Source organism: Dipodomys merriami, unplaced genomic scaffold, assembly GCF_024711535.1.
Source record: "Dipodomys merriami isolate MVZ:Mamm:240054 unplaced genomic scaffold, mDipMer1.0.p SCAF_6, whole genome shotgun sequence".
Lineage (NCBI taxonomy): Eukaryota > Metazoa > Chordata > Mammalia > Rodentia > Heteromyidae > Dipodomys > Dipodomys merriami.
Genome location: NW_027206179.1, coordinates 8,098,433 through 8,123,325, shown reverse-complemented (window position 1 = coordinate 8,123,325; position 24,893 = coordinate 8,098,433). Strand labels below are relative to the sequence as shown.

The 24,893-nt window shown below is 37.3% G+C and overlaps 1 protein-coding gene across 1 annotated transcript in view; it reads right to left on the bottom strand.

The window, feature by feature from the left end:
* The window catches only part of LOC138814233 (vomeronasal type-2 receptor 116-like), a 31,536-nt gene extending 20,655 nt beyond the window's left edge, over positions 1-10,881 (bottom strand). Inside the window, exons 1-2 of the mRNA XM_070003245.1 lie at positions 10,678-10,881; positions 9,668-9,799 (exon numbers count right to left, since the gene is read on the bottom strand). Of these exons, the coding sequence (XP_069859346.1) occupies positions 9,668-9,799; positions 10,678-10,881 (336 nt within the window). The remainder of the gene's footprint in view (positions 1-9,667; positions 9,800-10,677) is intronic.
* Between the last annotated feature and the right edge of the window lie 14,012 nt (positions 10,882-24,893).

Genomic DNA, 24,893 nt, shown 5'->3' with positions numbered 1-24,893 from the left:
TTAAAACAGTTTTAGGGCTGGGAAGGTGGCTCATTGGTAGAGTTCTTGTCTTGCATACATGAAACCCTGGGTTCTATTCCTCAGCATCACATAAGCAGAAAAAGCCAGAAGTGGCGCTGAGGCTCAAGTGGAAGAGTGTTAGGCCAGAGCTGAAGAGCTGATGGAGACTGCCTAGGCCCAGAGTTCAGGCCCCATGCCCGACGGAAAAAAAAACATCAGCACATTTCATTTTTCCATTTTCATACACGTATATTAAGTGCATTGACTTTGGTGCACTTCCTTCACTGTCTCCATTCACTATCCCCCACCTCTACATAATGCCCACAATTGGATACAATCTCAATTACACTTCTGTCCTTCATTTTAATGTGTAATAACTGTTAGAAGGGATCTGATGTGTATTTCACACCTGATTATTATACTTCAATCTAATTATTTCCACATATTCCTCCCTCTTTCCTCACCTCCCCTACCACCTGTTATCCAAGAGATTACAGTGAGTATAGTAGTGCCATCTTCAGCATCTCTGTCATGTATTTTGTTATTACTCACTCTTTAAATTCTATCTTCCTCTTTCCTTCATCATAATATTCCCAGAATTATACAAATGTTTGGGTGTGGGGACCCTATATACATATATGTCTGTCTTTAGATCTAGCTTCCACATTTGAGAAAAAACACAAAACTTTTGTCTTTCTAAACCTGGTTCACTTCACTTACCATGACAATTTTAAGTTCTGTTGATTAATATACCAATAAAATGACTTCCTTTTTCATTGTCATTAAGCAATGTGTATATAAATCACATATTCTTTAATAATATTTTGGAAAGCATTGAACTATTTCCATTATTTGACTATTGTGAATACTTCTGCAGTATACTTGGGTGTCCAAGTGTGACTACTGTACCTTCACTTACATTCTTTTGAATATACAGTTTAGTGTGATATAACTGACCTGCATAGGAGGTCTACTTTTAGTTCTTTGAGAAAACTCCATATTGATTGATATAATGGTAGCATGAATTTACATTTCCATGAACAGTGTATAAGTGTTCGCTTCCCACACATTCTAACTAGCATTTGCTGTTATGCGTATTCTTCATGATAGTCATTCTGACTAGAGTGAGATAAAATTCAGGGTAATTTTGATTTGCCTTTCCTTCATGGCCACAGATATAGAGCATTTTTTCATGTGCTTATTGGCCCTTTGACTTCTTGTTTTGAAAAGAATCTTTAAATTAATTTCTCAAATTGTTGATTGGGTCATTTATTCTTTAGGAATGTAGTTTTCTGGGCTTCCTATTTATTTAGGGTATTAATTGCATTTGAGCTAAATAGTTGGCATCTTTTTAGTTGATGACTTTTTATTTACAGTGTGAAGAGTCCTCGGTTGATGCAACCCTATCTGTCAATTCTTGTTCTTATTTGCTGAACTACTGAATTTCTATTCAAGAAGTTACTACCTACCAAAGGTTCTATTTTTCCTTCATCTCTAATATGTAGTTTGAATATGTCATGTTGAAATTAAGACTTGGAGATGGACATACAAGAGAAAGTCACAATTTAATATATCATAAGAGAGCTGTCTATAGTGTACAAGAGAAGCTAGCCATAACTGTGGCCATAGGGAGAGAAGGTTTGATGTCAATAAGTGAAGAAGTTGGATAAGGACATGTGATCCATTTGTGGACATGCATGTGGGATCTTTGCAGGCAGACACACATGCCTTGTCCATAGACTAGAAGGATCCATACAGCCAGCAATGACTTCTGCTATTCCCAGAAGAGAAATTTCTAAGTTAGAAACATTTTTTCCAGCTTATTATTTTTATTTTTTATTTATTAATTTTTTTCTAGTTAATTGGAGAGAAGAGTCTCATGGACCTTCTTGCCCAGGCAGGCTTCCAATCAAGATCCTCAGATTTCAGTCACCTGAGTAGCTAGGATCACAGGTGTGAGCCATTGGCTATATTATTATTATTATTGTGAAAATACAATACAGAGGGGTTACAATTACGTGGGCAAGATAGTGAGTAAATTTCTTATCAAGCATTGTTACCTCCTCCTTTGTTTCCCCATACCATCCCTTCCCCTCTCCACCCCTCACCTCCACACCCCCTACCACCACTCCCACCCCCAACACCCACCCCCACCATGCCAAAGTTGTAAAGTTCATTTTTCAACATAACATCTTGTACATCTCATTGTTGTAATGGGTCCACCTGTAACCCTATTTAAATAGTTTGTTTTTTCCCTTCCCCTCCACAAATTATATCAACATCAAATACAGTGAAAGCAGGGCTTATACCCTGAGGGAGGTACATACAAAGCAACAAAGAAATTACCTTATAAATATGTTGGAAACAATCACAAGAAAGAAAAATACATTGAAATCCTTATCTTGGGGTTCATTTAGCCTAATATCAACTTGTCTGACAGTTTCTGTTTGTCTCAGACATATACTAGTTATCCATTACATGTATTTAAGAATTAATAGTATATTAAACAAAGTTTACAAATTCTTCACAATCACTGATATGTAATCTAGTACCTCCCTGTTAAGTAATGAGAAAAAAAAAACAGGAAAGAAATTTACATATGATCTCAGTAACACATGGAAGGAATTAAATTTTCCCAGCATCATTCCATCTATACTTTAAAATCCTCGAGGCCATTTTGAGTATCAGAGAACACAACATTGGCATTTTAACCAGGGGATCCCTGAGAGTTTTTACCAAGTGTTTCATAAGTGAACTTCACTTGTGGGGATTGTTGAGTGCCCAAATATGTCTCACCTAGTATGAAATATATTCCATAGATTTCTTAAATGCTGAAGAAAATATGCTATGAACCTTCAGGGTTCATAAAGGAAACATCCTCATCATGTGAGCTTCTCCTCTATGATAATTTATTTAATGGAAAAGCAGGTTACCATCTCTTCAGAATATTCTAAATCCTATCCAATGAAAACTTTAAAAGGTAACTTTGAGATGTGAATGTATATATATCCCTACTAATATATTATTTTCTCATGGACTTTTGCAAGGTACCATTTGATTATTTAGAAGAGGCACTTAAATTCATGTATTCATCAGTATAAAAGAGCTTTTATCATTTACTTACTATGTCTTCTACATTGTTGTGTAAAAGTATGAACACATGTTTAAAAGTAAATTATTCTAAGTCCTTTAGTTTATTTTCAACATATAATTGATCACCATGAACATATTCATCAAAATTTTTATATCAATGTAATATCAGCTGCTGTGGAACTTGCATAATTTTTCTCTAAAACACTTTTTATGGATTTTTGATGTTCAATGTTTTCCATTTGTTTCATCCAGCCTTATTCATTAGCCTACATTCTCTCCTTTTTCAGTCCATCTGTATTTCTACGTTATTGGTTTATTTCATTTATTACAGGCCTTAAAGACCATCTCAAGGCTTTGGAAGGACACCCTTTGTATCTATTTTTGGATAGTTGGGGGTCACGTGTGTGTTTGTGCTGGTTCTAGAGCTTGAACTCAAGGTCTTGGCACTGACTCTTCACTTTTTGCTAAATTTGTGGTGTTGTACATGAACTAAATCTGTGAGAAACAAAGAAGCCACATTTTTAAAAATTTTATTTCCTTGAAAGTTCAAAAGCTATGTACATATGACCACATAGGATTATGTTAAGCGAAATGAACCCCAAGCTGGGGAGGAACACAATAGCTCAATAGTTATGTACACATCCCCATATAAAATTATGCTTACTGAAATGAAGATATGGTTCCAGGATATGGTAACAAGAGGGATTTTTTTCATTTTTTTAGATGTACTGTGTGAAGTTATTTCTTTTTGCTTCATTTTTTCTTTCCTATAGTTATCCCTGTGTTCCCTGATTTTTTTTTAAATTTTGGTATCCTATGTCATATATAGATAGATAGATAGATAGATAGATAGATAGATAGATAGATAGATAGATAGATAGATAGATATAGATAGATATAGATAGATAGATAGATAGATAGATAGATATAGATATAGATATAGATATAGATATATAGATATATACATTATATATATGTATTTATTTATCTGATTTGGGGAAGGAAAAAGGACTAATAAATTGGTGAGACAAAGGACAAAGGGTAATCCAATGCAACAGCAATACTCACAAGCCAATGTGTTGGAAATAAACTTTACAACTTGGACAGGAGGGAAAGTGGGAGAAGATGAGGGAGATGGGAACAATGTTCTATAAGAACTGTACTCATTACTTTACTTATGTAATTGTAACCCCTTTTCACATCACCCTTATGATAAAGGAAAAGGAAAAAAAGACAAAATCTACATGTTTGGGGTGGAGATCCAAATGCAACAGAAACAGAACATACATCGAAATGATCAGGTACCAGAAGAACTTTCCATCTAGGGAAGTAGTTCAATGGTCAGCTTACCCTTTTCCACATAAGGAGATATGCTTTACAGTTTCCATATAGGGAAATAGTCCATTTAGGGAGATTATCATGGCAAAATCACAGCATACTCCATAGCAAAGCTTTCTTACCAAAGGCTAAACCAAATGGGCTCACTCTCCTCTAGGCTTTTCAGAGCTGGATGGATAGCTTCCTCCATCCAGCAAGGCATTAGGATGGGTGTGAGAACAAAGCTATGTTACTTACATCCAGTCTCGTTGTTTTCAGTGGCTGTACCATTTGAGCCAAGGCTGTATTTTTGGTGGCTTATTGGAGATGAGTTTTCCCTCCCCTGCCTGGGATAGCTGGGAGCTGCGAAACTCAGATCTCAGCCTCCTGAAGAGCTAGAATTACAGGTATGATAAACTGGCACCTAGATTAATATTGAGTTCTTCTTTTCTAAAGTTAATTTATTTATTTTAGGTATAGAGTGATTACAATTACATGAGTAATTACATGAAGTATTGAGTACATTTTCTTTCATGAAGTTACTTCTCTTCACCCACTCGCTCCCAGTCCCTCCCTCTTGTCTCCACCCACTACTTGTATAGTTCACTTTCACGAGTGTGCAATGAGTTCCAGTGCTGTAGTTTTTCACCCTTTTCCCCTTGAGTTGTGTACCTCTCCACAACCCTCCTATACGTTTGAACACATCATACATAAGGAAAAGGAGACAGAACCAGAAAAAAAAATAAAAAAATTAAAATAACCAAATTTATTGGGGTCTAAAAACAATATAGAAAAAAATCAACAAAATAAAGAGTTGGTTCTTCGAAAAAATTAGCAAAATTGACAGACCCTTAGCAAATCTTATCAGAAAAAGAAGAGAACACACCCAAATAAACAAACTAGAGATGAGAATAAAAACATCACCACAGAAACAACCAAGATCCAGAACATTATAAGGGAATACTTCTCAAACCTTTGCGTTAATAAGTTCCAAATGGATTAAAGACCTTGAAGTAAAAGCAGACACCCTGAAAACATTACAGGAAGAAACAGGAGAAACTCTAGGTCCCCTTGGCGCAGGCAGAAACTTTCTTAATAAAGACTCAGAAACACAAGTCAAAGAAACGTTGAACAAATCAGTTTGTATGAAACTGCAGAGCTTCTGCATGGCAAAGGACATAACTAGCAAGAATAACGGAAAGCTCACAGATTGAGAGATCTTCACTAGCCATACAACAGATAAGGTTCTCATATCTAAAACATATTTAGAACTCAAAAATATTAACTCCTCCTACAACAAATCCTCAAAGAAACAATTGCCCAGTTAATAAGTGGGCTAAAGACTTAAAGAGAGACTTCTCTGAAGAAGAAATAAGAATGGCCAATCGACACAAAAAGAAACGCTCAACATCTCTGGCCATAAAAGAAATAAATGCAAATCAAAACAACATTGAGATTCGACCTCACCCCAGTTAGAATGGCTATAATCAAGAAATCTAATAACAACAGACGCTGGAGAACATGTGGACAAAAGGGAACCTTACTGCATTTTTGGTGGGAGTGTATACTTGTTCAACCACTTTGGAAGGCAGTATGGAGGTTCCTCAAAAGACTCCACATAAAGCTTCCCTATGACCCAGCAATCCCACTTTTGGGCATTTACACAAGCAATCACAAACTAGGCCATACTAAAGAGACCGGCATAACTGTTTATTGCACCATTATGCACCATAGCTAAAATATGGAACCAACCCAGATGCCCTTCAGTGGATAAATGGATCAAGAAAATATGGTGTATATATATACACATTAGAGAATACTAGGAATATAGAGAATTTCATCTTTAATCATAGTTTACCTGTTCTATTAGAAATCTCATTCTCTAGGCAAAGGGTACAATCAAAGCAACAGAAAGCCTTTCCTGAAATGATTTCCTGAATCCAGGAACACAACTCTCACTGCAAACAGAGTGAGGAGTCTGAAGAAAAGCAAATATGAGTGTCACTATTCAGAGTAATACCTGACATTCAAAAAAACAGGTGTTCTTAAAAATTTAACCATTAATCATAATTATTTTACATACTCAAAGCCAATCCATTGATTGGATAGCATTTGATATTTCATAACACAGTTCCCAAAATCTTTTGAGCTATTGTTTTGACCTTCAGTCTATGCCACTACTGAGAATTGTGGAAGGCTTAACAATTGTGGTTCTTAATTGTAAGTCATCCATAGCCAACTTCCAGAAACTTCCTTGAATTCACAGTATAAATTTTCTCCTGCTGCTTTGTGAAATATGGAAATATGAAAACAAGAAGTAAAATACCCTTGAAAAGTTTAACAACATGCTAGGCCCCAGGCCCATCATATCTTTCTATTTGCTTTCCAGTTGCCAGGAGTTGACAACCGTACTCTGGAACAGGCTTTTTAGAGAATAACAGGTCAACTAAAGGTACACTGAACATCCACTGAGGGGAGCAAATAAAACCTTGCAATCTAATGAAATGATTGCTTTCTCATGTATTTTGTTCCAATACATGAATGTTATTACAACAGACAAAATTTATATTTTATGATAAATGAACACTTACAAATATTCAAATAGTATGTTTCTTTCCCATCTAAGAGGCAGTAAATCAGACAATTTCTCCAGTTACAACTAATTAAATGTACAATTTTAGATCATTAGTGAGCACTAGGGATATAATATCTAGGGGTTATTTTGCCTTACTATATTGAGTTCTAATCATTTGTGTAATGTTGAACCCACCTCGGTAGCTCCTATTGCCCATCTATCATATCTTTAGATACAAAGAGTTGATGACCATAAGGAGCATATGGAGAAAACTTCCCAATTTTCATCTTGATTTCAAGACCTTCTGGAAATTCCAAATATTTAAAATGTCATACTCTGCCTCTAATTTCCTTTCCTCATCCAAAATCACTTGGTCTCCAGCAAGGTTGTGAAATTGGAGGTTCTTCAGAAAAGGGTGCATCTAAAAGAGACATTATCTCATGATGAAGAGAATGTAAGAGCTGAAACAGATCCTGAATTCAGCCAAGTCTCTCAACCTCTTTAATCCATATTTAATAATTCAATATTAACACAGATATCCAATGAAATTTCACTAAATAATTCTTTAGCGAAAAAAAGAATAGGGGAACAAACTAGCATGTTTCTGAATTCTGATTACTACAATGAACTTTTTCAAGAGAAACCACCTCCACATAAGCAGTCATGAATGAGACAAAACTAGGAGTTTGGTAGGACTGATAATTTTATGAATATCCTGGGATTTTTGTTGGCTAAATAGATTATACTAAAGTGGAATAAACCAAGTCTTTTATTTTTGTGCATATTTAATTACACTGATTTTTTTTTTATTTTTGTCAGTTGTGAGGCTTAAACTTAAGAGTGCTATTCTTGAGTTTGTTTGATCAAGGCTAGCACTCTAGTACTTTGAGCCATGAAGCCACTTCTTGTTCTCTGGTGGTGAATTGGAGATAGGAATCTCAGAGACACACTTGTAATCCTAGCTACTCAGAAAGCTGAGATCTGAAGATCACGGTTCAAAGCCAGCCCAGGGAGGAAAGTCAGTGAGACTCTTATCTCCAATAAACCACTAGAAAACCAGAAGCTGTGGCTCAAGCAGTAGAGAGCTAGCCTTGAGCTGAAGAGTGCAGGGACATCTCCAAAACCCAGAGTTCAAGACCCACAATGGACAAAAAAAAAGTGTCAGAGACTTTCCTGCACAGACTGGTTTCCAACAGTGATTCTCACATCTCAACCTCCTGAGTAGCTAGGAGTATAGGCAGGAAACATTGGTACTCAGTTTAGTTAAGTTATTAATGTTTAATATATGGAATTTATCTATGAAGTTTTTACTATTATCTTTATGTATCACAAAAAGGTCTTAAAATTTCACAAGTCAGTTTGTGAGAACAAGGCATCTCAATGCCACCCCTTCGCTATTCTTCCTTATCTTCCCCAATCTCACCCATCCCTTGTTACTTTATTAGAAACAACATCATTTGAATAATTAGGTACTTAAAGAACAGATCATCCTTTGCTATTAGAGAAACTTCTAGTGAAAAGATTGATAGTAAAAACATTAACTGTGAGCTTATTGCAGTAATTTGTAATACAGGAATTGATGGCAGTATAAAACACATTTCCACTTTCCACTGGTAAGCTTTTCTTTAAGAACACATGAACATGTGTTTGTGACTTTAACAAATATTACTATTCCATAATACTGTAAAATATGTGAAATTTATGTAATCACCTAATAAATTTAAAAAATGTGAGAGAAATTATGGGTTAGTAGCAATGGGTGACAATGTTGTCAAACACATTGTATCCATATGGTGTTTTGTAGAATGGAAACTTCTATGTACAACTTCTTAAAAATGATAATAATGATAATCATAATAATAAAATGTTAAAAAACACATGAACAGAGGTCTGGAGTAACCTTACCAATATTTTAGAAAGTATTTTCTGATGAGCTCTTGGAAAAAATTTGAACCTGTTCAGATTGACTTTGATTTTGATGTGTCTAATCCAAGAGAGAAGGCATTACCTGTGCAGGAGAAGGGATCATCCATCCCCCATTACCCATTGTTGCCTCTTCTGTTTGATGAAGTAGCATCTCATGGAAGGCATGGGCCACAGCATACACAGTGTTTATGTATTATAACTCTCTTCAGACATGGCCATGTCAAAAATTTGCCCAAGCAAGTATTCCAAAGAAGTATCATCTGGACAGTTCTTCCACATTAAAAAGTCAGACTCAGAATGGGAACAATTAAAAGAGAGAAACCATAACCTAGCAAGATAAAAGTCTTCTGGGTACTTAGAAGGATTAACTTCCCCGGTAAAATCTGTGAATCCAGAAATATCTCCATGGTGATGTGAAAACATAAGAGGTACATGGAATGAGCCTGACATGAAATACTTCCTTCCGATGGATAAATCACACTTTGAGTTCAAGAGCCAAACTTTGCTTGTCATTAAATACTGCCCAAGAAATATCATTAAGCTTAGCAGATATTCTTTATTACCATAAATGATAAGTACATTGGCTGATGATTTATTAATCTGGTTCTGAATTGCCATCATATTAAATACTTGTGTCAGACTACTGCCTGGGATTACATGCTCAAAGGCTATACAGATTCTGTTCTTGTACATCTTTTCTCTCAGTTCTGCAAGGATCCATAAACCATTCTCATCTTCTGAGATCAATAGACCCACCCAGTTCCAGTTGAAATGAAGCAGTAAGGAGACCATGGCAATGGCGAGTGATGTGTCGTTGGGGGCCATTTGATAGAGAGAAGGAAATTTGTCATGATAACTCAGGGCAGGATCAAAAGCCCCAAAGGTAAGCTAAAGGGAAAGAAAATTGGAGGCTCACAAGTGAGAAAATTTCTGCATATCATAACCTCAGTCTTGATTTATGTTAAACAATAGGTTGAAATTGGTGGAAGAAAAGATTTGGTTATTTTCAGATTTTTTTAATTAAAATTGTAAGTTAATTTAATGTCATTGTACAATGATTTTTCAATTGGAATGTAAATTATATCTATAAAGATGCATATTGATCACTAACATCATTTCTACTATTCTTTCTGTCTGTATAGCAATACAACACATTCCTTGTTTCTTTGTTTGATTCTTACACATATTCACTCTGCATTGGCCCTCATTCCTCTATTTTTCTAACACTCCACCATCCTTTTAATATTATAAAACCTCACACATCACAGCTTTAATTTCCTAGTCGTGAAGTCCAGAGTAGTTACACCATGGAAATCCACTGTTATTTATAACATAATTTATCCAGTTTAATCACATATAAGTGCTTAGGGCCACCAAAGGGTTTTCATACATTCTTTGTATTTCATGTTTATATTTTAAATACAACTTACAAAAATAAGAGAAAAATGCATCCCTTTTGTTCTTAATATGCTTGACTTTATTCACTTAATAACTTCACATTTTAAAGTCATTTCGCACTTCCCGGTTGCTTTCTACTAAATTATTCAATATGTCCTAGGCTCATGGTCATTCATCCCTGGTTTTCTCCAACTTTTCCATCCTATCTTAAACAATAAGAGTCTGTATAACACAGTATATTAGAGTACTTAGCTTTTGATATTATAAAATTGGATAGGTTGTTATATTATGTATTTTCCTATCATTCTCTTATAACATCTCAACATGGAACCAAAGCAGACATCTTTACACATCCCTCCCTCTTTTACCTGTGGAAATCTGTAGAGTTCCAGCAGTGTTCCAATTTCAGCAGATGTCATTCCTGACGTTCCTGCAAACAATGCTACAAACTTACTTTCTGCCATGCAGGTGTAGATTAGGATCTTCTTGTGGCCAGAAAGCCAAATAAAAGGATTCTCAAACGCAGAGCAAGCTCTGAGATCAGCATTATAGAAATCACATCCCAAAGTCATGTTGTGTAAAAATCGGAGTTCTTGTTGATTTCCTCAACAGCAAAAGCCAAGGCCAGGACAAGCTGATAGTACTTGAAAACAAACCTGCACAGGAGACATAAGAAATTCATCAAGAATAATCCAAAACTTTTCTTCAAATCAATGCAATGACTTTGGTAGATTCAATATTTATTTATATACAAATTAAATATATTGAAATGTTACACATTTTATGAGATATTAATAATGTGATGTGCATGTAAAATTCCACAGAGCTTGATTTTTCTGTCTTTCATAGTTACCATACCAATAAAGGATATCATATATTAACCATGGAGTGGGTCCTCATGAGATACCAAATATTCTTTGGTTTTAATGTTTGGGTAACTACACTCCAAGAAACTCCTCTGAAACAGATGAGCATCCAAATTGGGGAATGGAAAGAGAGTTTTTTTTTAATTTTTATTTATTTTTTTATTGTGAAAATACTGTACAATTACATGGACAAGATAATGAGTACATTTCTTATCCAGCATTGTAGCCTCCTCCTTTGTTTCCCCTTCCCATCCCTTCCCAGCCTCCCCCCACCTCACCTAATCCTCCCCCACACACACCAAATTTGTAAAGTTAGTTTTCGACATGCTAACTTGTACTTCTCATTGTTGCAATAGGTCCACCTGTATTGTTATTTAAATGACTTGTTTTTCCCCTTCCCCTCCACAAATTATACCGATATCAAATACAGTGAAAGCAGGGGTTATACTTTGGGGGGAGGGACATACAAAGCAACAAAGAAATAATCTTATAAATGCGTAGAAACAAATGCATGAAAGAAAAAAAAACATTTGAATACATACCTTAGGGTTCATTTTCCTAACATTGCCTTATTTGACCTTTTCTGCTTGACTCATACATATACTAGATATTGCAAATAAGGGAAATCATGGGACCTATGTTTCTTTGGGCTTGGCTTACTTCACTTAATATAATTTTTTCCAAGTCCTGGAAAGAGAGTTTTAACAAAATAAAGCCTTAGGATGAAATCACTCTTTCAAGACCACCATGGTGAAATTAAATACTGGGAAATGCCTTGATGATCACTACTTTCTTCACAAACATATAGATTGAGACATTGAAAAGGAATGGATACTGGGAGTAAGAGAATCAAAGATATCTCCTCTTCTCAAAAAGCCAGTCCTGATGGAAAGACTAGGACTCCCTTAACTTCAATTAACCTACAAAGAAGGGAAGTGATCCATTCTTCTACTGAGGGGCATCTGGGTTGGTTCCATACTTTAGCTATGGTAAATTATGCTGCAATAAACATAGTCCTGCTGGTAGCTTTAGTGTGGCATTGTTTATAATCATTTGGGTAAATGCCCAAATGTGTGATTGCTGGGTCATAGTGGAGCTTTATGTGGAGTCTTTTGAGGAATCTCCATACTACTTTCCAAAGTGGTTGAACAAGTTTACACTCCCACCAACAATGCAGTAAGGTTCCCTTCTGTCCACATCCCCTCCAGCATCTGTTGTTATTACAGTTCTTGATTATAGCCATTCTAACTAGGGTGAGGTGGTATCTCCATGTTGTTTTGATTTGCATTTCTTTTATGGCTAGAGACTTTGTGGGGGGGGAGGGATGGGAAGGGAAAAAAAAGAGGAGGCAACAATACTTCATTAGAAATGTACTCATTTTCTTGCCCATGTAATTGTAAACCCCCTATACAGTATTTTCACAATTAAAGAAAACACAAAGGGAAGTGGAGGTATGGCTCAAGTGATAGATCACCAGCCTTCAGCAAAAAAGCTCAGGCCCTGAGTCCAATTTCAGGCACAAATAATAATAGCTCTAATGTGAAAGAGTAAATCAAATAGTCACTGAAAAGATATAAAAATCTAAACTCAAGATGCATATTATGTGTCTTTTGTGTATTTGTGATTTTTGTTAATACTATTTTCAGTCCATGTTTCCAGGTTAAACCTAATTAACATGTCTTCAAATGCTTAAATTGTTTGGTATTTCAATACAAAAATGGATACATTTGTCAGTTATGTTTCTGATAAAATTCAGAGTCTAAAATTTGATTTTTCCATTTTCTTTTTGAAGACAAGTCTTGCTATGTAGTCCAACATGCTCTTTAACTTGCTATGTAGCCTAGTATGGCTGTTAATCCTTTTTGAGTTTCCCAAGTTTAAGGAATATGGTGTTTCCATCCTGTGTTAATCTGACAATTAACCATTGTCAAATGTGCAATTCAGGGATATTACATATGGCCACTTCGAAACAATGCTTTTTTGTGTGTTTGATTTCTTTTTAAAATTTTTTTTGTTGATCATGTGGCTTGACCTAAGGTCTTGGATGTTAGCCCTCAGCTCTTAAGCTCCAGGCTAGTGCTTTACCACTTGAGCCACAGTGCCACTTTCCCCTTTTGTTGCTTATGTGATGCTGATGAATGGACCCCAGGGCCTCATGCATGCAAGGCCAGCATTCTACCACTGGGACACCTTCCAAGACCCTTTTTATCTATTTTTATACATGTACTGTGTGAAGTTATTTCTTTTTTTGTCTATGTTAAGGTTTATTTACTTTTTTTTATTTTATTTGTGAACATACTATACAGAGGGGTTACAATTACATGGGCAGGCTAATGCGTACATTTCTTACCAAGCATTGCAGCCTCCTCCTTTGTTTACCCTTCACAACCCTTCCCAGGCTCTTGCTCCCCCCCAGTCCCAATCCTTATTCCCTACCCCCCCCCAACCAACATTCTAAAGCTCGTTTTGGACATGACAACTTGTACTTCTCATTGTTGCAACAGGTCCACCTGTATCCTTAAACAACTTGTTTTTCCCCATCTCCTCCACAAGTTATACTGACATCAAATATAGTGAAAGCAGGGGCTATACTGTGGGGGACGAACATACAAAGCAACAAAGAAATAATCTTATAAATGCATTAGAAACACATGCATGAAAGAAAAAAAACATTAAAATACATATCTAAGGGTTCATTTTGCTAACATCACATTATCTGACCTTTTCCGCTTGAGTCATACATATACTAGCTATTGCAAATAAGGGAAACCATGGGGACTATGTTTTTTGGGCCTGGCTTACTTCGCTTACTATAATTTTTTCCAAGTCTTTCCATTTCCTAACAAATGGGGCAATGTCATTCTTTCTGATGGAGACATAGAATTCCATTGGGTGCTTCATCCATTCATCTACTAAGGGGCATCTGGGTTAGTTCCAGATCTTAGCTATGGTAAATAATGCTGCAATAAACATAGTTGTACTGGTAGCTTAATGTGGTCTTGTTTGTAAACATTTGGGTAAATGCCCAAAAGTGGGATTGCTGTGTCATAGGGGAGCTCTATGTGAAGTCTTTTGAGAAACCTCCATACTGCTTTCCAAAGTGGTTGAACAAGTTTACACTCCCACCAACAATGAAGTAAGGTTCCCTTCTGTCCACATCCCCTCCAGCATCTGTTGATGTTAGAGTTCTTGATTTTTGCCGTTCTAACTGGAGTGAGGTGGTATCTCAATGTTGTTTTGATTTGCATTTCTTTTGTGGCTAGGGATGTTGAGCATTTTTTCATGTGTCTATTGGCCATCCTTCTTTCTTCTTCAGAGAAGCTTCTCTTTAAGTCTTTCGCCCACTTATTTATTGGGCATTTGTTTCTTTGAGGATTTGTTGTTGGGTGGTTTAATTTTTTGAGTTCCAAGTATATTTCAGATATGAGACCCTTGTCCGTTGTATGGCTGGTAAAGATCTTCTCCCAATCCGTGGGCTTTCTATTGATCTTGCTATCTTTGTCCTTTGCCATGCAGAAGCTCTGCAACTTCATGCATTCCCATTTGTCCAACCTTTCTTTGATTTGTTGTGTTTTGGGGTCTCTATTCAGAAAATTATGCCTGAGCCAAGGAGACCTAGGGTTTCTCCTATTCCATCCTGTAATGTTTTCAGAGTGTCTGCTTTGACTTTGAGGTCTTTGATCCATTTGGAGTTGATTCTGGTGCAGGGTGATATATGAGGATCTAGCTTTAGTTTTCTATAAGTAGTTCACCAATTTTTCCAGCACCATTTACTGAAGAGGCTGTCTTTCTTCCATTCTATTGTTTTAGCTCCCTTATCGAAGGTTAGATGACTATAGGTCTATAGCTTCATTTCTGGGTTTTCAATTCTATTCCATTGGTCCTGAGGTCTATTCTTATGCCAATACTAAGCTGTTTTGATTACTATGGCTTTAGAGTAGGGTTTGAAATTTGGTATTGATATTCCTCCAGCAGTGTTCTTTCCTTTGAGGAGCGTTTTTGCTATTCGGGGTCTTTTATTGTTCCATATGAAATTTTGGATTGCCTCTTCTATTTCCTTGAAGAATGAGCTTGGAATTTTGATAGGTATTGTGTTGAATTTGTAGACAGCCTTGGGAAGTATTGCCATTTTCACGATGTTAATCTTTCCAATCCAGGAGCATGAGAGGTTTTGCCATTTTTAAAGTTCTGTGTTGATTTCCTTTTTCAAGATTTTAAAGTTTTCATCATAGAGGTCCTTCACTTCTTTGGTTAAGTTAATTCCTAGGTATTTTATTTTTTGTGGGGCTATTACAAATGAAGTTGCTTTCCTAATTTCAGCCACACTTTTCTCATTGTTGGCATACAGAAAAGCCATTGATTTTGGGGGGTTAATTTTAAACCCTGCTACTTTGCCAAAGTTTTGAATCAGCTTGAGTAATTTGGGAGTGGAGTCTATGGGATTCTTTAAATACAAGATCATGTCGTCTGCAAAGAGGGAGAGTTTTATTTCTTTTTCCCTATTTGGATCCCCTTTATGTCTGCATCTTATTGCTGTAGCTAGGCATTCTAATACTAGATTGAGGAGAAGTGGAGAGAGTGGACATCCTTGTCTTGTTCCTGAGTTAACAGGAAATGGCTTTAGTGTTTCACCATTAAGTATAATGCTGGCTGTAGATTTGTCATATACAGCCTTTATTGTATTGAGGAATGTTCCATGGATTCCTAATTTTTCCAAAACCTTCATCATAAAGGGGTGTTGGATCTTGTCTAATGCTTTTTCTGCATCTATTTAGATAACCATGTGGTTCTTATTCGTGCTCCTGTGGATGTGATAAATAATATTAATTGATTTGCGTATATTGAACCAGCTTTGCATCCCTGAAATGAATCCTGTTTGATCATGGTGTATGATTTTTTGGATGAATTGTTGAAGTCGGTTGGCCAATATTTTGTTGAGAAGTTTTGCATCAATGTTCATCAAAGAAATGGGTCTATAGTTCTCTTTCTTTGATGAGTCCCGTCCTGGTTTTGGAATGAGGGTTATGATGGCTTCATAGAATGTGTTTGGTAGTGATCTTTCTCTTTCAATTTCATTGAAGAGTTGGAGGAGTATTGGTGTGAGCTCTGCTTTGAAGGCTTTGTAGAATTCCACTGTAAAACGATCTGGTCCTGGAGTTTTCTTAGCTGGAAGGTCTCTTATTTCTGTTTCTATTTCAATGCTTGATATGGGCCTGTTAAGCTGGTTTAACTCATCTTGGTTTAGTTTTGGCATGTTAATATTTGCTAGGAAAAGTTCCATTTCTGTGAGGTTCTCAAACTTATTAGCATAAAGTTTTGAGAAGTATTCCCTTATAATGTTTTGAAGCTTGGTTGTTTCCGTGGTCATGTTTTCATTCTCGTCTCTGAGTTTATTTATTTGGGTGTGTTCTCTTCTTTTTCTGATAAGATTTGCTAAGGGTCTGTCAATTTTGTTAATTTTTTAGAAGAACCAACTCTTTGTTTTGTTGATTCTTTCTATAGTTTTTTTGGATTCTAATTCATTTAATTCTGATTTAATATTAATTATTTCTTTCCTTCTACTGGATTGGGGTTTATCTTTTTTTTTTTTTTACATATTTAAGGGTTCATTTTCCTAACATCACATTATCTGACCTTTTCCGCTTGACTCATACCTATACTAGATATTGCAAATAAGGGAAACCATGGGACCTATGCTTCTTTGGGCTTGGCTTACTTCACTTAATATAATTTTTTCCAAACCTTTCCATTTCCTAACAAATGGGGAAATGTCATTCTTTCTGATGGAGGCATAGAATTCCATTGTGTATATATACCACATTTTCTTGATCCATTCATCTACTGAGGGGCATCTGGGTTGGTTCCATATCTTAGCTATGGTAAATAATGCTGCAATAAACATAGTTGTGCTGGTAGCTTTAGTGTGGTCTTGTTTGTAAACATTTGGGTAAATGCCCAAAAGTGGGATTGCTGGATCATAGGGGAGATCTATGTGAAGTCTTTTGAGGAACCTCCATACTGCTTTCCAAAGTGGTTGAACAAGTTTACATTCCCACCAACAATGAAGTAAGGTTCCTTTCTGTCCACATCCCCTCCAGCATCTGTTGTTATTAGAGTTCTTGATTTTTGCTGTTCTTACTGGAGTGAGGTGATATCTCAATGTTGTTTTGATTTGCATTTCTTTTATGGCTAGGGATGTTGAACATTTCTTCATGTGTCTATTGGCCATCCTTCTTTCTTCTTCAGAGAAGCTTCTCTTTAAGTCTTTCGCCCACTTATTTATTGGGCAGTTTTTTCTTTGAGGATTTGTTGTTGGGTGGTTTAATTTTTTGAGTTCCAAGTATATTTTAGATATGAGACCCTTGTCCGTTGTATGGCTAGTAAAGATCTTCTCCCAATCGGTGGGCTTTCTATTGATCTTGCCAGCTATGTCATTTGCCCTGCAGAAGCTCTGCAATCTTATGCAATCCCCATTGTCCAACCTTTCTTTGATTTGTTGTGTTTTGGGGTCTCTATTCAGAAAATTATGGCCTGAGCCAAGGAGACCTAGGGTTTCTCCTATTCCATCCTGTAATGTTTTTAGAGTGTCTGCTTTGAGTTCAAGGTCTTTGATCCATTTGGAGTTGATTCTGGTGCAGGGTGATATATGAGGATCTAGCTTTAGTTTTCTACATGTAGTTAACCAGTTTTGCCAGCACCATTTACTGAAGAGGCTGTCTTTCTTCCATTCTATTGTTTTAGCTTCCTTATTGAAGATTAGATGGCTATAAGTCTGTAGGTTCATTTCTGGGTTTTCAATTCTATTCCATTGGTCCTGAGGTCAGTTCTTATGCCAATACCAAGCTGTTTTGATTACTATGGCTTTATAGTAGAGTTTGAAATTTGGTATTGATATTCCTCCAGCAGTGTTTTTTCCGTTGAGGAGCGTTTTTGCCTCCTCTATTTCCTTGAAGAATGAGGGTGGAATTTTGATAGGTATCGCGTTGAATTTGTAGATAGCCTTGGGAAGTATTGCCATTTTCACGATGTTAATCTTGTGGATTGGGGTTTTTCTTGCTGCTCTTTTTCAAGGAGGTTCAGATGTGTCATTAAATTGTTGCTTTCAGATCTCTCCAATTTGTTGGTGTAGGAGCTCAGAGCTATAAACTTGCCTCTGAGTACTGCTTTTGCTGTGTCCCAGAGGAGCTGGTAATTTGTGTGTTCATTTTGTTGAATAGCATGAACATTTCAAGTTCCATTCGTGATTCAGCAGTGTGTTGTTCACCCTCCAGGTGATACCGGACTTTCTTTGGTGGCTTTTGGTGTTGAGTTCTAATTTTATTCCCTTGTGGTCAGAGAGAATGCAAGGTATAACTTCAATGTTTCTGAATTTGGACAAGTTTGCTTTGTGGCCTAAAATGTGGTCTATTTTAGAAAATGTTCCATGTGCTGTTGAGAAAAACGTGTATTCTGATGCTGCTGGGTGAAATGTTCGGTAGATATCTGTTAAATCTAGTTGATCTATGCAGCTGTTTAGATCTGTAGTTTCTCTGTTGAGTTTTTGCTGAGTTGATCTATCTAGTGGGGAGAGTGGTGTGTTAAAATCCCCAACAATTAATGCCTTTGGATCTATGTGGGATTTGAGGGAAAGTAGTGTTTCTTTGATAAATTTGGGTGCTCCATTGTTTGGCCAGTAGATATTTAGAATTGTAATATCCTCCTGAAAGAGAGATCCCTTAATTAGTATATAGCGACCTTCTTTATCTCTTCTCATGAATTTTAATTTGAAGTCTATTTTATCTGATATTAGGATTGCAACTCCCGCCTGTTTATGGGGGCCATTTGCTTGGTAGATTTTGTTCCAACTTTTAACATTGAAAATGTGTTTGTTTTTACGGGCAAGATGTGACTCCTGCAGGCAGCAGATAGAAGGGTCTTGTTTTTTAATCCAACTAGACAGTCTATGTCGTTTAATTGGAGAGTTCAGTCCGTTAACGTTAAGAGAAAGGACTGAGAGGTATTTGGGAGTTCCTGCCATGTTATCCACCTTCTTTGGGGTTGTGAAAACTGGGTTCTTCCTATGGTTCTTAGATTCTCATTTTGGGTGCAGTTTCTAGACCTTTATTGTGGTCTTGTTGGTTTTCTATGTGTAGGACATCTTTAAGAATCTTTTGTAGGGCTGGTTTGGTGGTAATGTATTGTTTCAATTTTTCTTTGCTATGGAAGTTTTTTATTTGGCCTTCAGTGATGAAGGAGAGTTTAGCTGGGTACAGTATTCTTGGTTGATAGTTGTTTGTTTTTAGGGCATGGCATACATCATTCCAGGCTCTTCTTGCTTTGATTGTCTCTGCTGAGAAATCTGAGGTGATTCTAATTGGTTTTCCTTTATAGGTGATTAATCTTTTCTCCTTGACAGATTTAAGGATCTTTTGCTTGGTCTGAGTTGATACTGTGTGGATTATAATGTGATGGTGGGATGTCCTATTCTGGTCTGGTCTATTTGGGGTTCTAAAAGCTTCTTGTATCTGAATAGGCCTATCTTTTTGCATATTTGGGAAGTTCTCTGCTAGGATCCTGTTAAACAAATTTCCTAGGCCATTAACTTCTGTTTCTAGGTGTTCCTCTACACCCATTATCCTTAGATTAGGCCTTCTGATGGTGTCTTCTAAGTGTTGCATAGAACTATCATATTTTTTGGACTTGTCTTGGATGGTTGTATGTTCTTTCTCTATAATATCTAGGCTGTCTTCAATCCCTGAGATTCGATCTTCTGCATGGTCTAACCTGCTGTCAAGAATTTCTACTTTGTTTTTTTTATCTCTTTTCCTTCTAATTGGTCAGCTTTGATGTCTTCAAATTCTTTGTTGAAGCTTTGTTTTAGATCTTGTATGAACTTCTTTACTTCCTTAATTTGATGTTCAGTGTTTATTCTCAGATCACTTAGTTCATTGGTTATGATTTCCTTGGACTCCCATTCCTTCTGTTGGGTTTTATTCAGCATTCTCTTTGTGGTCTCCCTGACTTCCTTCAGCTCTTTGTTACTGGATTCCATGAATGCCTTTAGTGGTCTTTGTGTATTCTCTTCCTGCTCTCTCAATTCCTGTATTACTCTTTGATTAGCTTCCTCCCATTCGTGGGATTCCTGTAGTTCTCTTTGAGTGTTGTCAGCCTGTTCAAGCCATTCCTGCCTTTCTCTTTGAGTACTCTCAAGCTGCTCATGCAAATCCTGTATCCACTTTTGAGTAGCTTCCTCATGCTTATGATATTCCTGTATAAACTTTTGGAATGCCTCCTCTCTCTGCCTATCACGCTCATACAGAGACCTTTGTATGCTTTCAATCTTTTGATTTATCATGTTTGCCAGCAGTGTTTGTAAAGCTATTTAGGAATTCTCCTCTGGATTATTCATTATCTGTTCTGTCCCCTGATTATCGGGATTGGGAATTGTGATACCCGGATTTGCCATTTTTCTTGTGTTTTTCCGGCTTTCTCTGCCCATTTGAGATGAAAATAGTACCAGTTTTGTGCTAGAACACTATATTAAGGCAAGCATCAACCCAATTCTGAATTTGCACAGTCAATAGTCTACAGATACAATCTAGTTCAACTGATACATCTATTCAACATCAAACAACTATACGTTAATGGGCTACGAACTGCAAAGAAGAATTTGGAAGACCAGAAATTATTAGGGTTAGGGAGAGATGTGGGTAAAAAAATAGGAATAGATTGATGTGGGGAAGCTCAGGGAGTGTTAACTAAGTCTTAATCTCAAAGCAGGAAATAGGTTGGGTAGGATGAATATAGAGAGAGGGAGAAAAAAAAAAGAAAGGGAACTGGAAAAGAAAAGAGACCAGAAAAAATAGAAAGGTAGAAATTAATAAAATTATGTAGAATCAATAACAATCTATTTAGATAAGAACACGTGAATTTATTGAGAGAAGGGGAGGGATATAAAGGAGATGTGAAAAGCTTAAAAATAAATATACTTAAAATATTATATAGGCATAAAGGGGTAGTACTGCTATTAAGGAATTTAAGTCTTAGAGGTTCTGACTTGAGTAATAAATTTGTGGATTAAGTGTGTACACAATGGGGGATAGGGTCTAATAGTCAACTACGGGTTTATCTGAGGATGTGCAGGACAAGAATTAAGTCACATAAAGAAGAACGAAAGAGAGGAGAAGGTGAAAAGGATAAGAAAGGAAGAAGAAAAAGATGAGAGGTTCAGTAGAGCTAAACAAAAAACAAAAAGATAATTTAAAAGGAAAAAAAAAAAGAGAAAGAAGACTAAAAAAGAAAGCAAAACGCACACTCCCATATCCCCAAAATAAAAATTATAAGAGGAAAAGAATGTTTCTGGAAAACAATTTTTTTATAAAAAAAGGCAAAGATTAAAGATTGAAAAAAGTTTTAGAAAAGAAAAAAAATTTTTATATAAGGTACCAAAAATAAAAACTAAAAAAAAAAAAGAAGACGAAGAAGAGAAAAATGAAAAAAAAAAAAACACAAAGAAAACAAAAAAAAACAAAAACGAAAACAAAAAACTTCTTTGATTTTTGGGGGGGGAGGAGTGGGAAAAATCCTGTATCTCCCTTGTGTCCGTAACCAGCCTCTTGTTGGAGTCTCTGGTCTGCTTGTGGTCCTGTGGCTTGGTTGGTTTCTTAAGTCAGTTTGTTCGAACAGGCAGTAAAATGTTCTGCTTTACCCAGGATTTGGTGATCCTCCTCCCAGGCTAGTTCATTGGGAGACAGATCTGCTTTGAGTACCACAAAAGAGGGGATGCAGTGATGAGGCTAGGTTCTGGTAGCTTTTCCGGGGCTGGTTTGTGAAAAGCTCACAGAGCCCAGACTGGAGCCATTCTCAGGGTTTCTGTTTACTGATTAGCAATTGCTTGTTGAGGCTGCTAGAGGGAGGGACAGCCTCTGGCTCTGGTTACCCAGTGAAGAAACCCACTCCTCGGGCTGGCGCCGAGCTGGGTGACTTTTCCCTGGGTGGAGCTGAGTCTGACATGTCACGCCACCGTTAAGTTCTTGTGACCTGCTAAATGACTCGTTTTATTCCAAGGCCTGAGCTGGAGCTAGCAGCTCCTCCGAGCTTTGTCGGTATCCAACATGGAGATCACCGGTGCTGGGAGGGGAGGGGTGGCCTTCCCTCCTCTGCTCCCTGAGAAGGAGTGAGGACATCAGGCTTCTACTCACGCCGAGTCTTAGTTCCTGGGTCATCTCTGGTCTGCGAACTGCAGGATGAAGATGTCTGCTCCTTGTCGGTTCTTGCTGGTGTTGAGTAGAATCCGCTCGCCTGCTGCATCTGGCTCCTTCGTCCGGGACTCTCAGTTACTCAGGTATGGTGCCTGTGCTCGCCCACCACCGCCACAGCTGCCGCCACCGTGGCAGCTGCTGGCAAGGGCTCAGAAGTGTCTCCTTGCCTGTGTTTCCTTCTCTGGCCTCTCTGTCCTGTGATGGCACACTTGGTGTAATTCTCTGACTTAGGACTGTTCACTGGAACTCGAAAACTGCTTTCTATGTGAGAGCTTACTTAGACTCCAGTTTCTCCTCCACCATCTTCCCGCAAGACCTTTATTTACTTTTAGTATATTTTTTATTGTATAGATACTGTTCTGAGGGGTTACAGTTACATAAGTAAAGTTATGAGTACATTTCCTATGGAGCATTGTTACCCCTCCTTTGTTTTTCCCTACCATTCCTTCCAGCCCCACCTCCCCACCCCTCCCAAAGATGTAAAGTTCATTTTCAACATAGTCTTTGTAGATCTCATTGTTATAATGGGTCAACCTGAATCCTTATTTCAGCATTTTGTTATTTACCTTCTCCTCCCCAAATTAGAAAAATGTATAAACAAGATACAGGGTAGCTGAATCAAATACAGTGTAAACAAGGGTTATATCATGGGGAAGAACATACAAAAGAAACAAAAAATCACATAGTACATTATAAATACATTAAAAACAACAGTAAGAAAGATAAAACCTCTTCTGTCCCTATCAAGTTGTTCATTTCGCTTAGCATCATCTTATATAGTCATATGTACATAGCTTTGGACCCTTTCTGCTTGTCTTAGACATATACTAGTTTAATGCAGGTAAGGGGTACCATGGGACCTATGCTTCTTTGAGACTGGCATACTGCACTTAATATAATTTTTTACAATTCTTTCCATTTGCTAACCAATGGGGTGGTGTCATTACTTCTGATGGAGGAATAGAGTTCCACTGTGTATATTTACCATATTTTCTTGATCCATTCATCTACCAAGGGGCATCATGGTTCCACATCTTAGTTATGTTGAATAATGCTGCGATATGATTTTTGTTGTTTATAATAAACCTATGATATGAGGTTAAGCGCTTTCTGATGTGTATGTGCTTTATAGTGTAAGGTCTGCATAGGGACAACTCCCTCCCTTTTAGCTAAGTTTCTGCCCAGTACCTGTTACCTAGATAACTGGCAGACCAGGAAGCAGTCACCTTCCCCTCCTACTAAATCACATCCTCTGGTCACATGCCTCCCATCTGACCTTAGGAGGGTCCCAGACCCTGAGGTCACATACAGATCCAGTGTGGCAAGATCTTTCCCCTTCCTGGCCACACCTCTTCCTGTTCCTGGCCTAGGTAAGTCCTGGCCCAGAGGTAGGTCATCATTCTTCCTTTCCCTCTCCCCTTTCCTTTTTTAGTCATGCTTCTCCACCATGCATGGCGGGGACAGCAGTTCAGTAAATTAACTTCTTTTCTTGACTGAGTAGCACGTGGTGTTCTCTTCATCGGCTATGTGATGAAACCTACCTACTTAATATACCTTACATATAGTGAGTTTTTCATCCTGATGGAGAGCTTGTGGAAAGTCTCAGATTGACAGTCAGTGGTGTCTTGTGGTATAAGCCCTTATCCTTCACAATCTGGGCTAACTATGAAAGATGTCACAATTGGACTGTATTGTTAAATAGATCAGTGTGTAGGTATCTACACACTTTTTCCCCATCAATACTGAGGACTTCGTTTTTTCTTTCCTTTGGTTTATCCTCTGTGGCCAGTTTTTGTTTTGGTACCTGTGTTTGTATATGTGTTCATCTGATTTGGGGAAGGGAAAAGGATGAATTGGTGAGACAAAGAAGAAAGGGCAAAACAATGCAACAGAGATACTCAAAAGACACTGGGTTGGAAATAAACTTTACAACTTGAGTAAAAGGGAAAGTGAAAAAAATGAGGGAGAGGGTAACCATATTCAACAAGCAAGGTACTCATTACTTATGTAAGGTAATGAGTAAGAAAAAAACAGTAAGACAAAAACCACATGTTCAGGATGGAGATCCAAATACAATGGAAACAGACCATATAGGGAAAGAATCATGTACCAGCAGAACATTCCATCTCAGGAAGTAGCTCAATGGTCAACTTAGACTTTTCTACAACAGGGAGATATGCTTCACACTTTCCACATAGGGAAACAGTCCATTTAGGGAGACAAGGCAATAATCAGAGCATTCTGTGTAGCAATGCTTTCCTACCAAAGGCTAAACTGAATGGGTTCTCTCACCCCTAGGCTTTTCAGTGCTGGGTGGAAAGCCCCCTCCCCCCAGCAAGGCACCAGGATGGCTGTGAGAACAAGGCCATGTTCCTTAGACCCAATCTCCTGCTGCCTAGGCTAGGTGGGAGCTGTAATCCTCAGAACTCAGCCTCCTATATAGCTAGGATTACAGGCACCTAGCTTACACTGGCACTT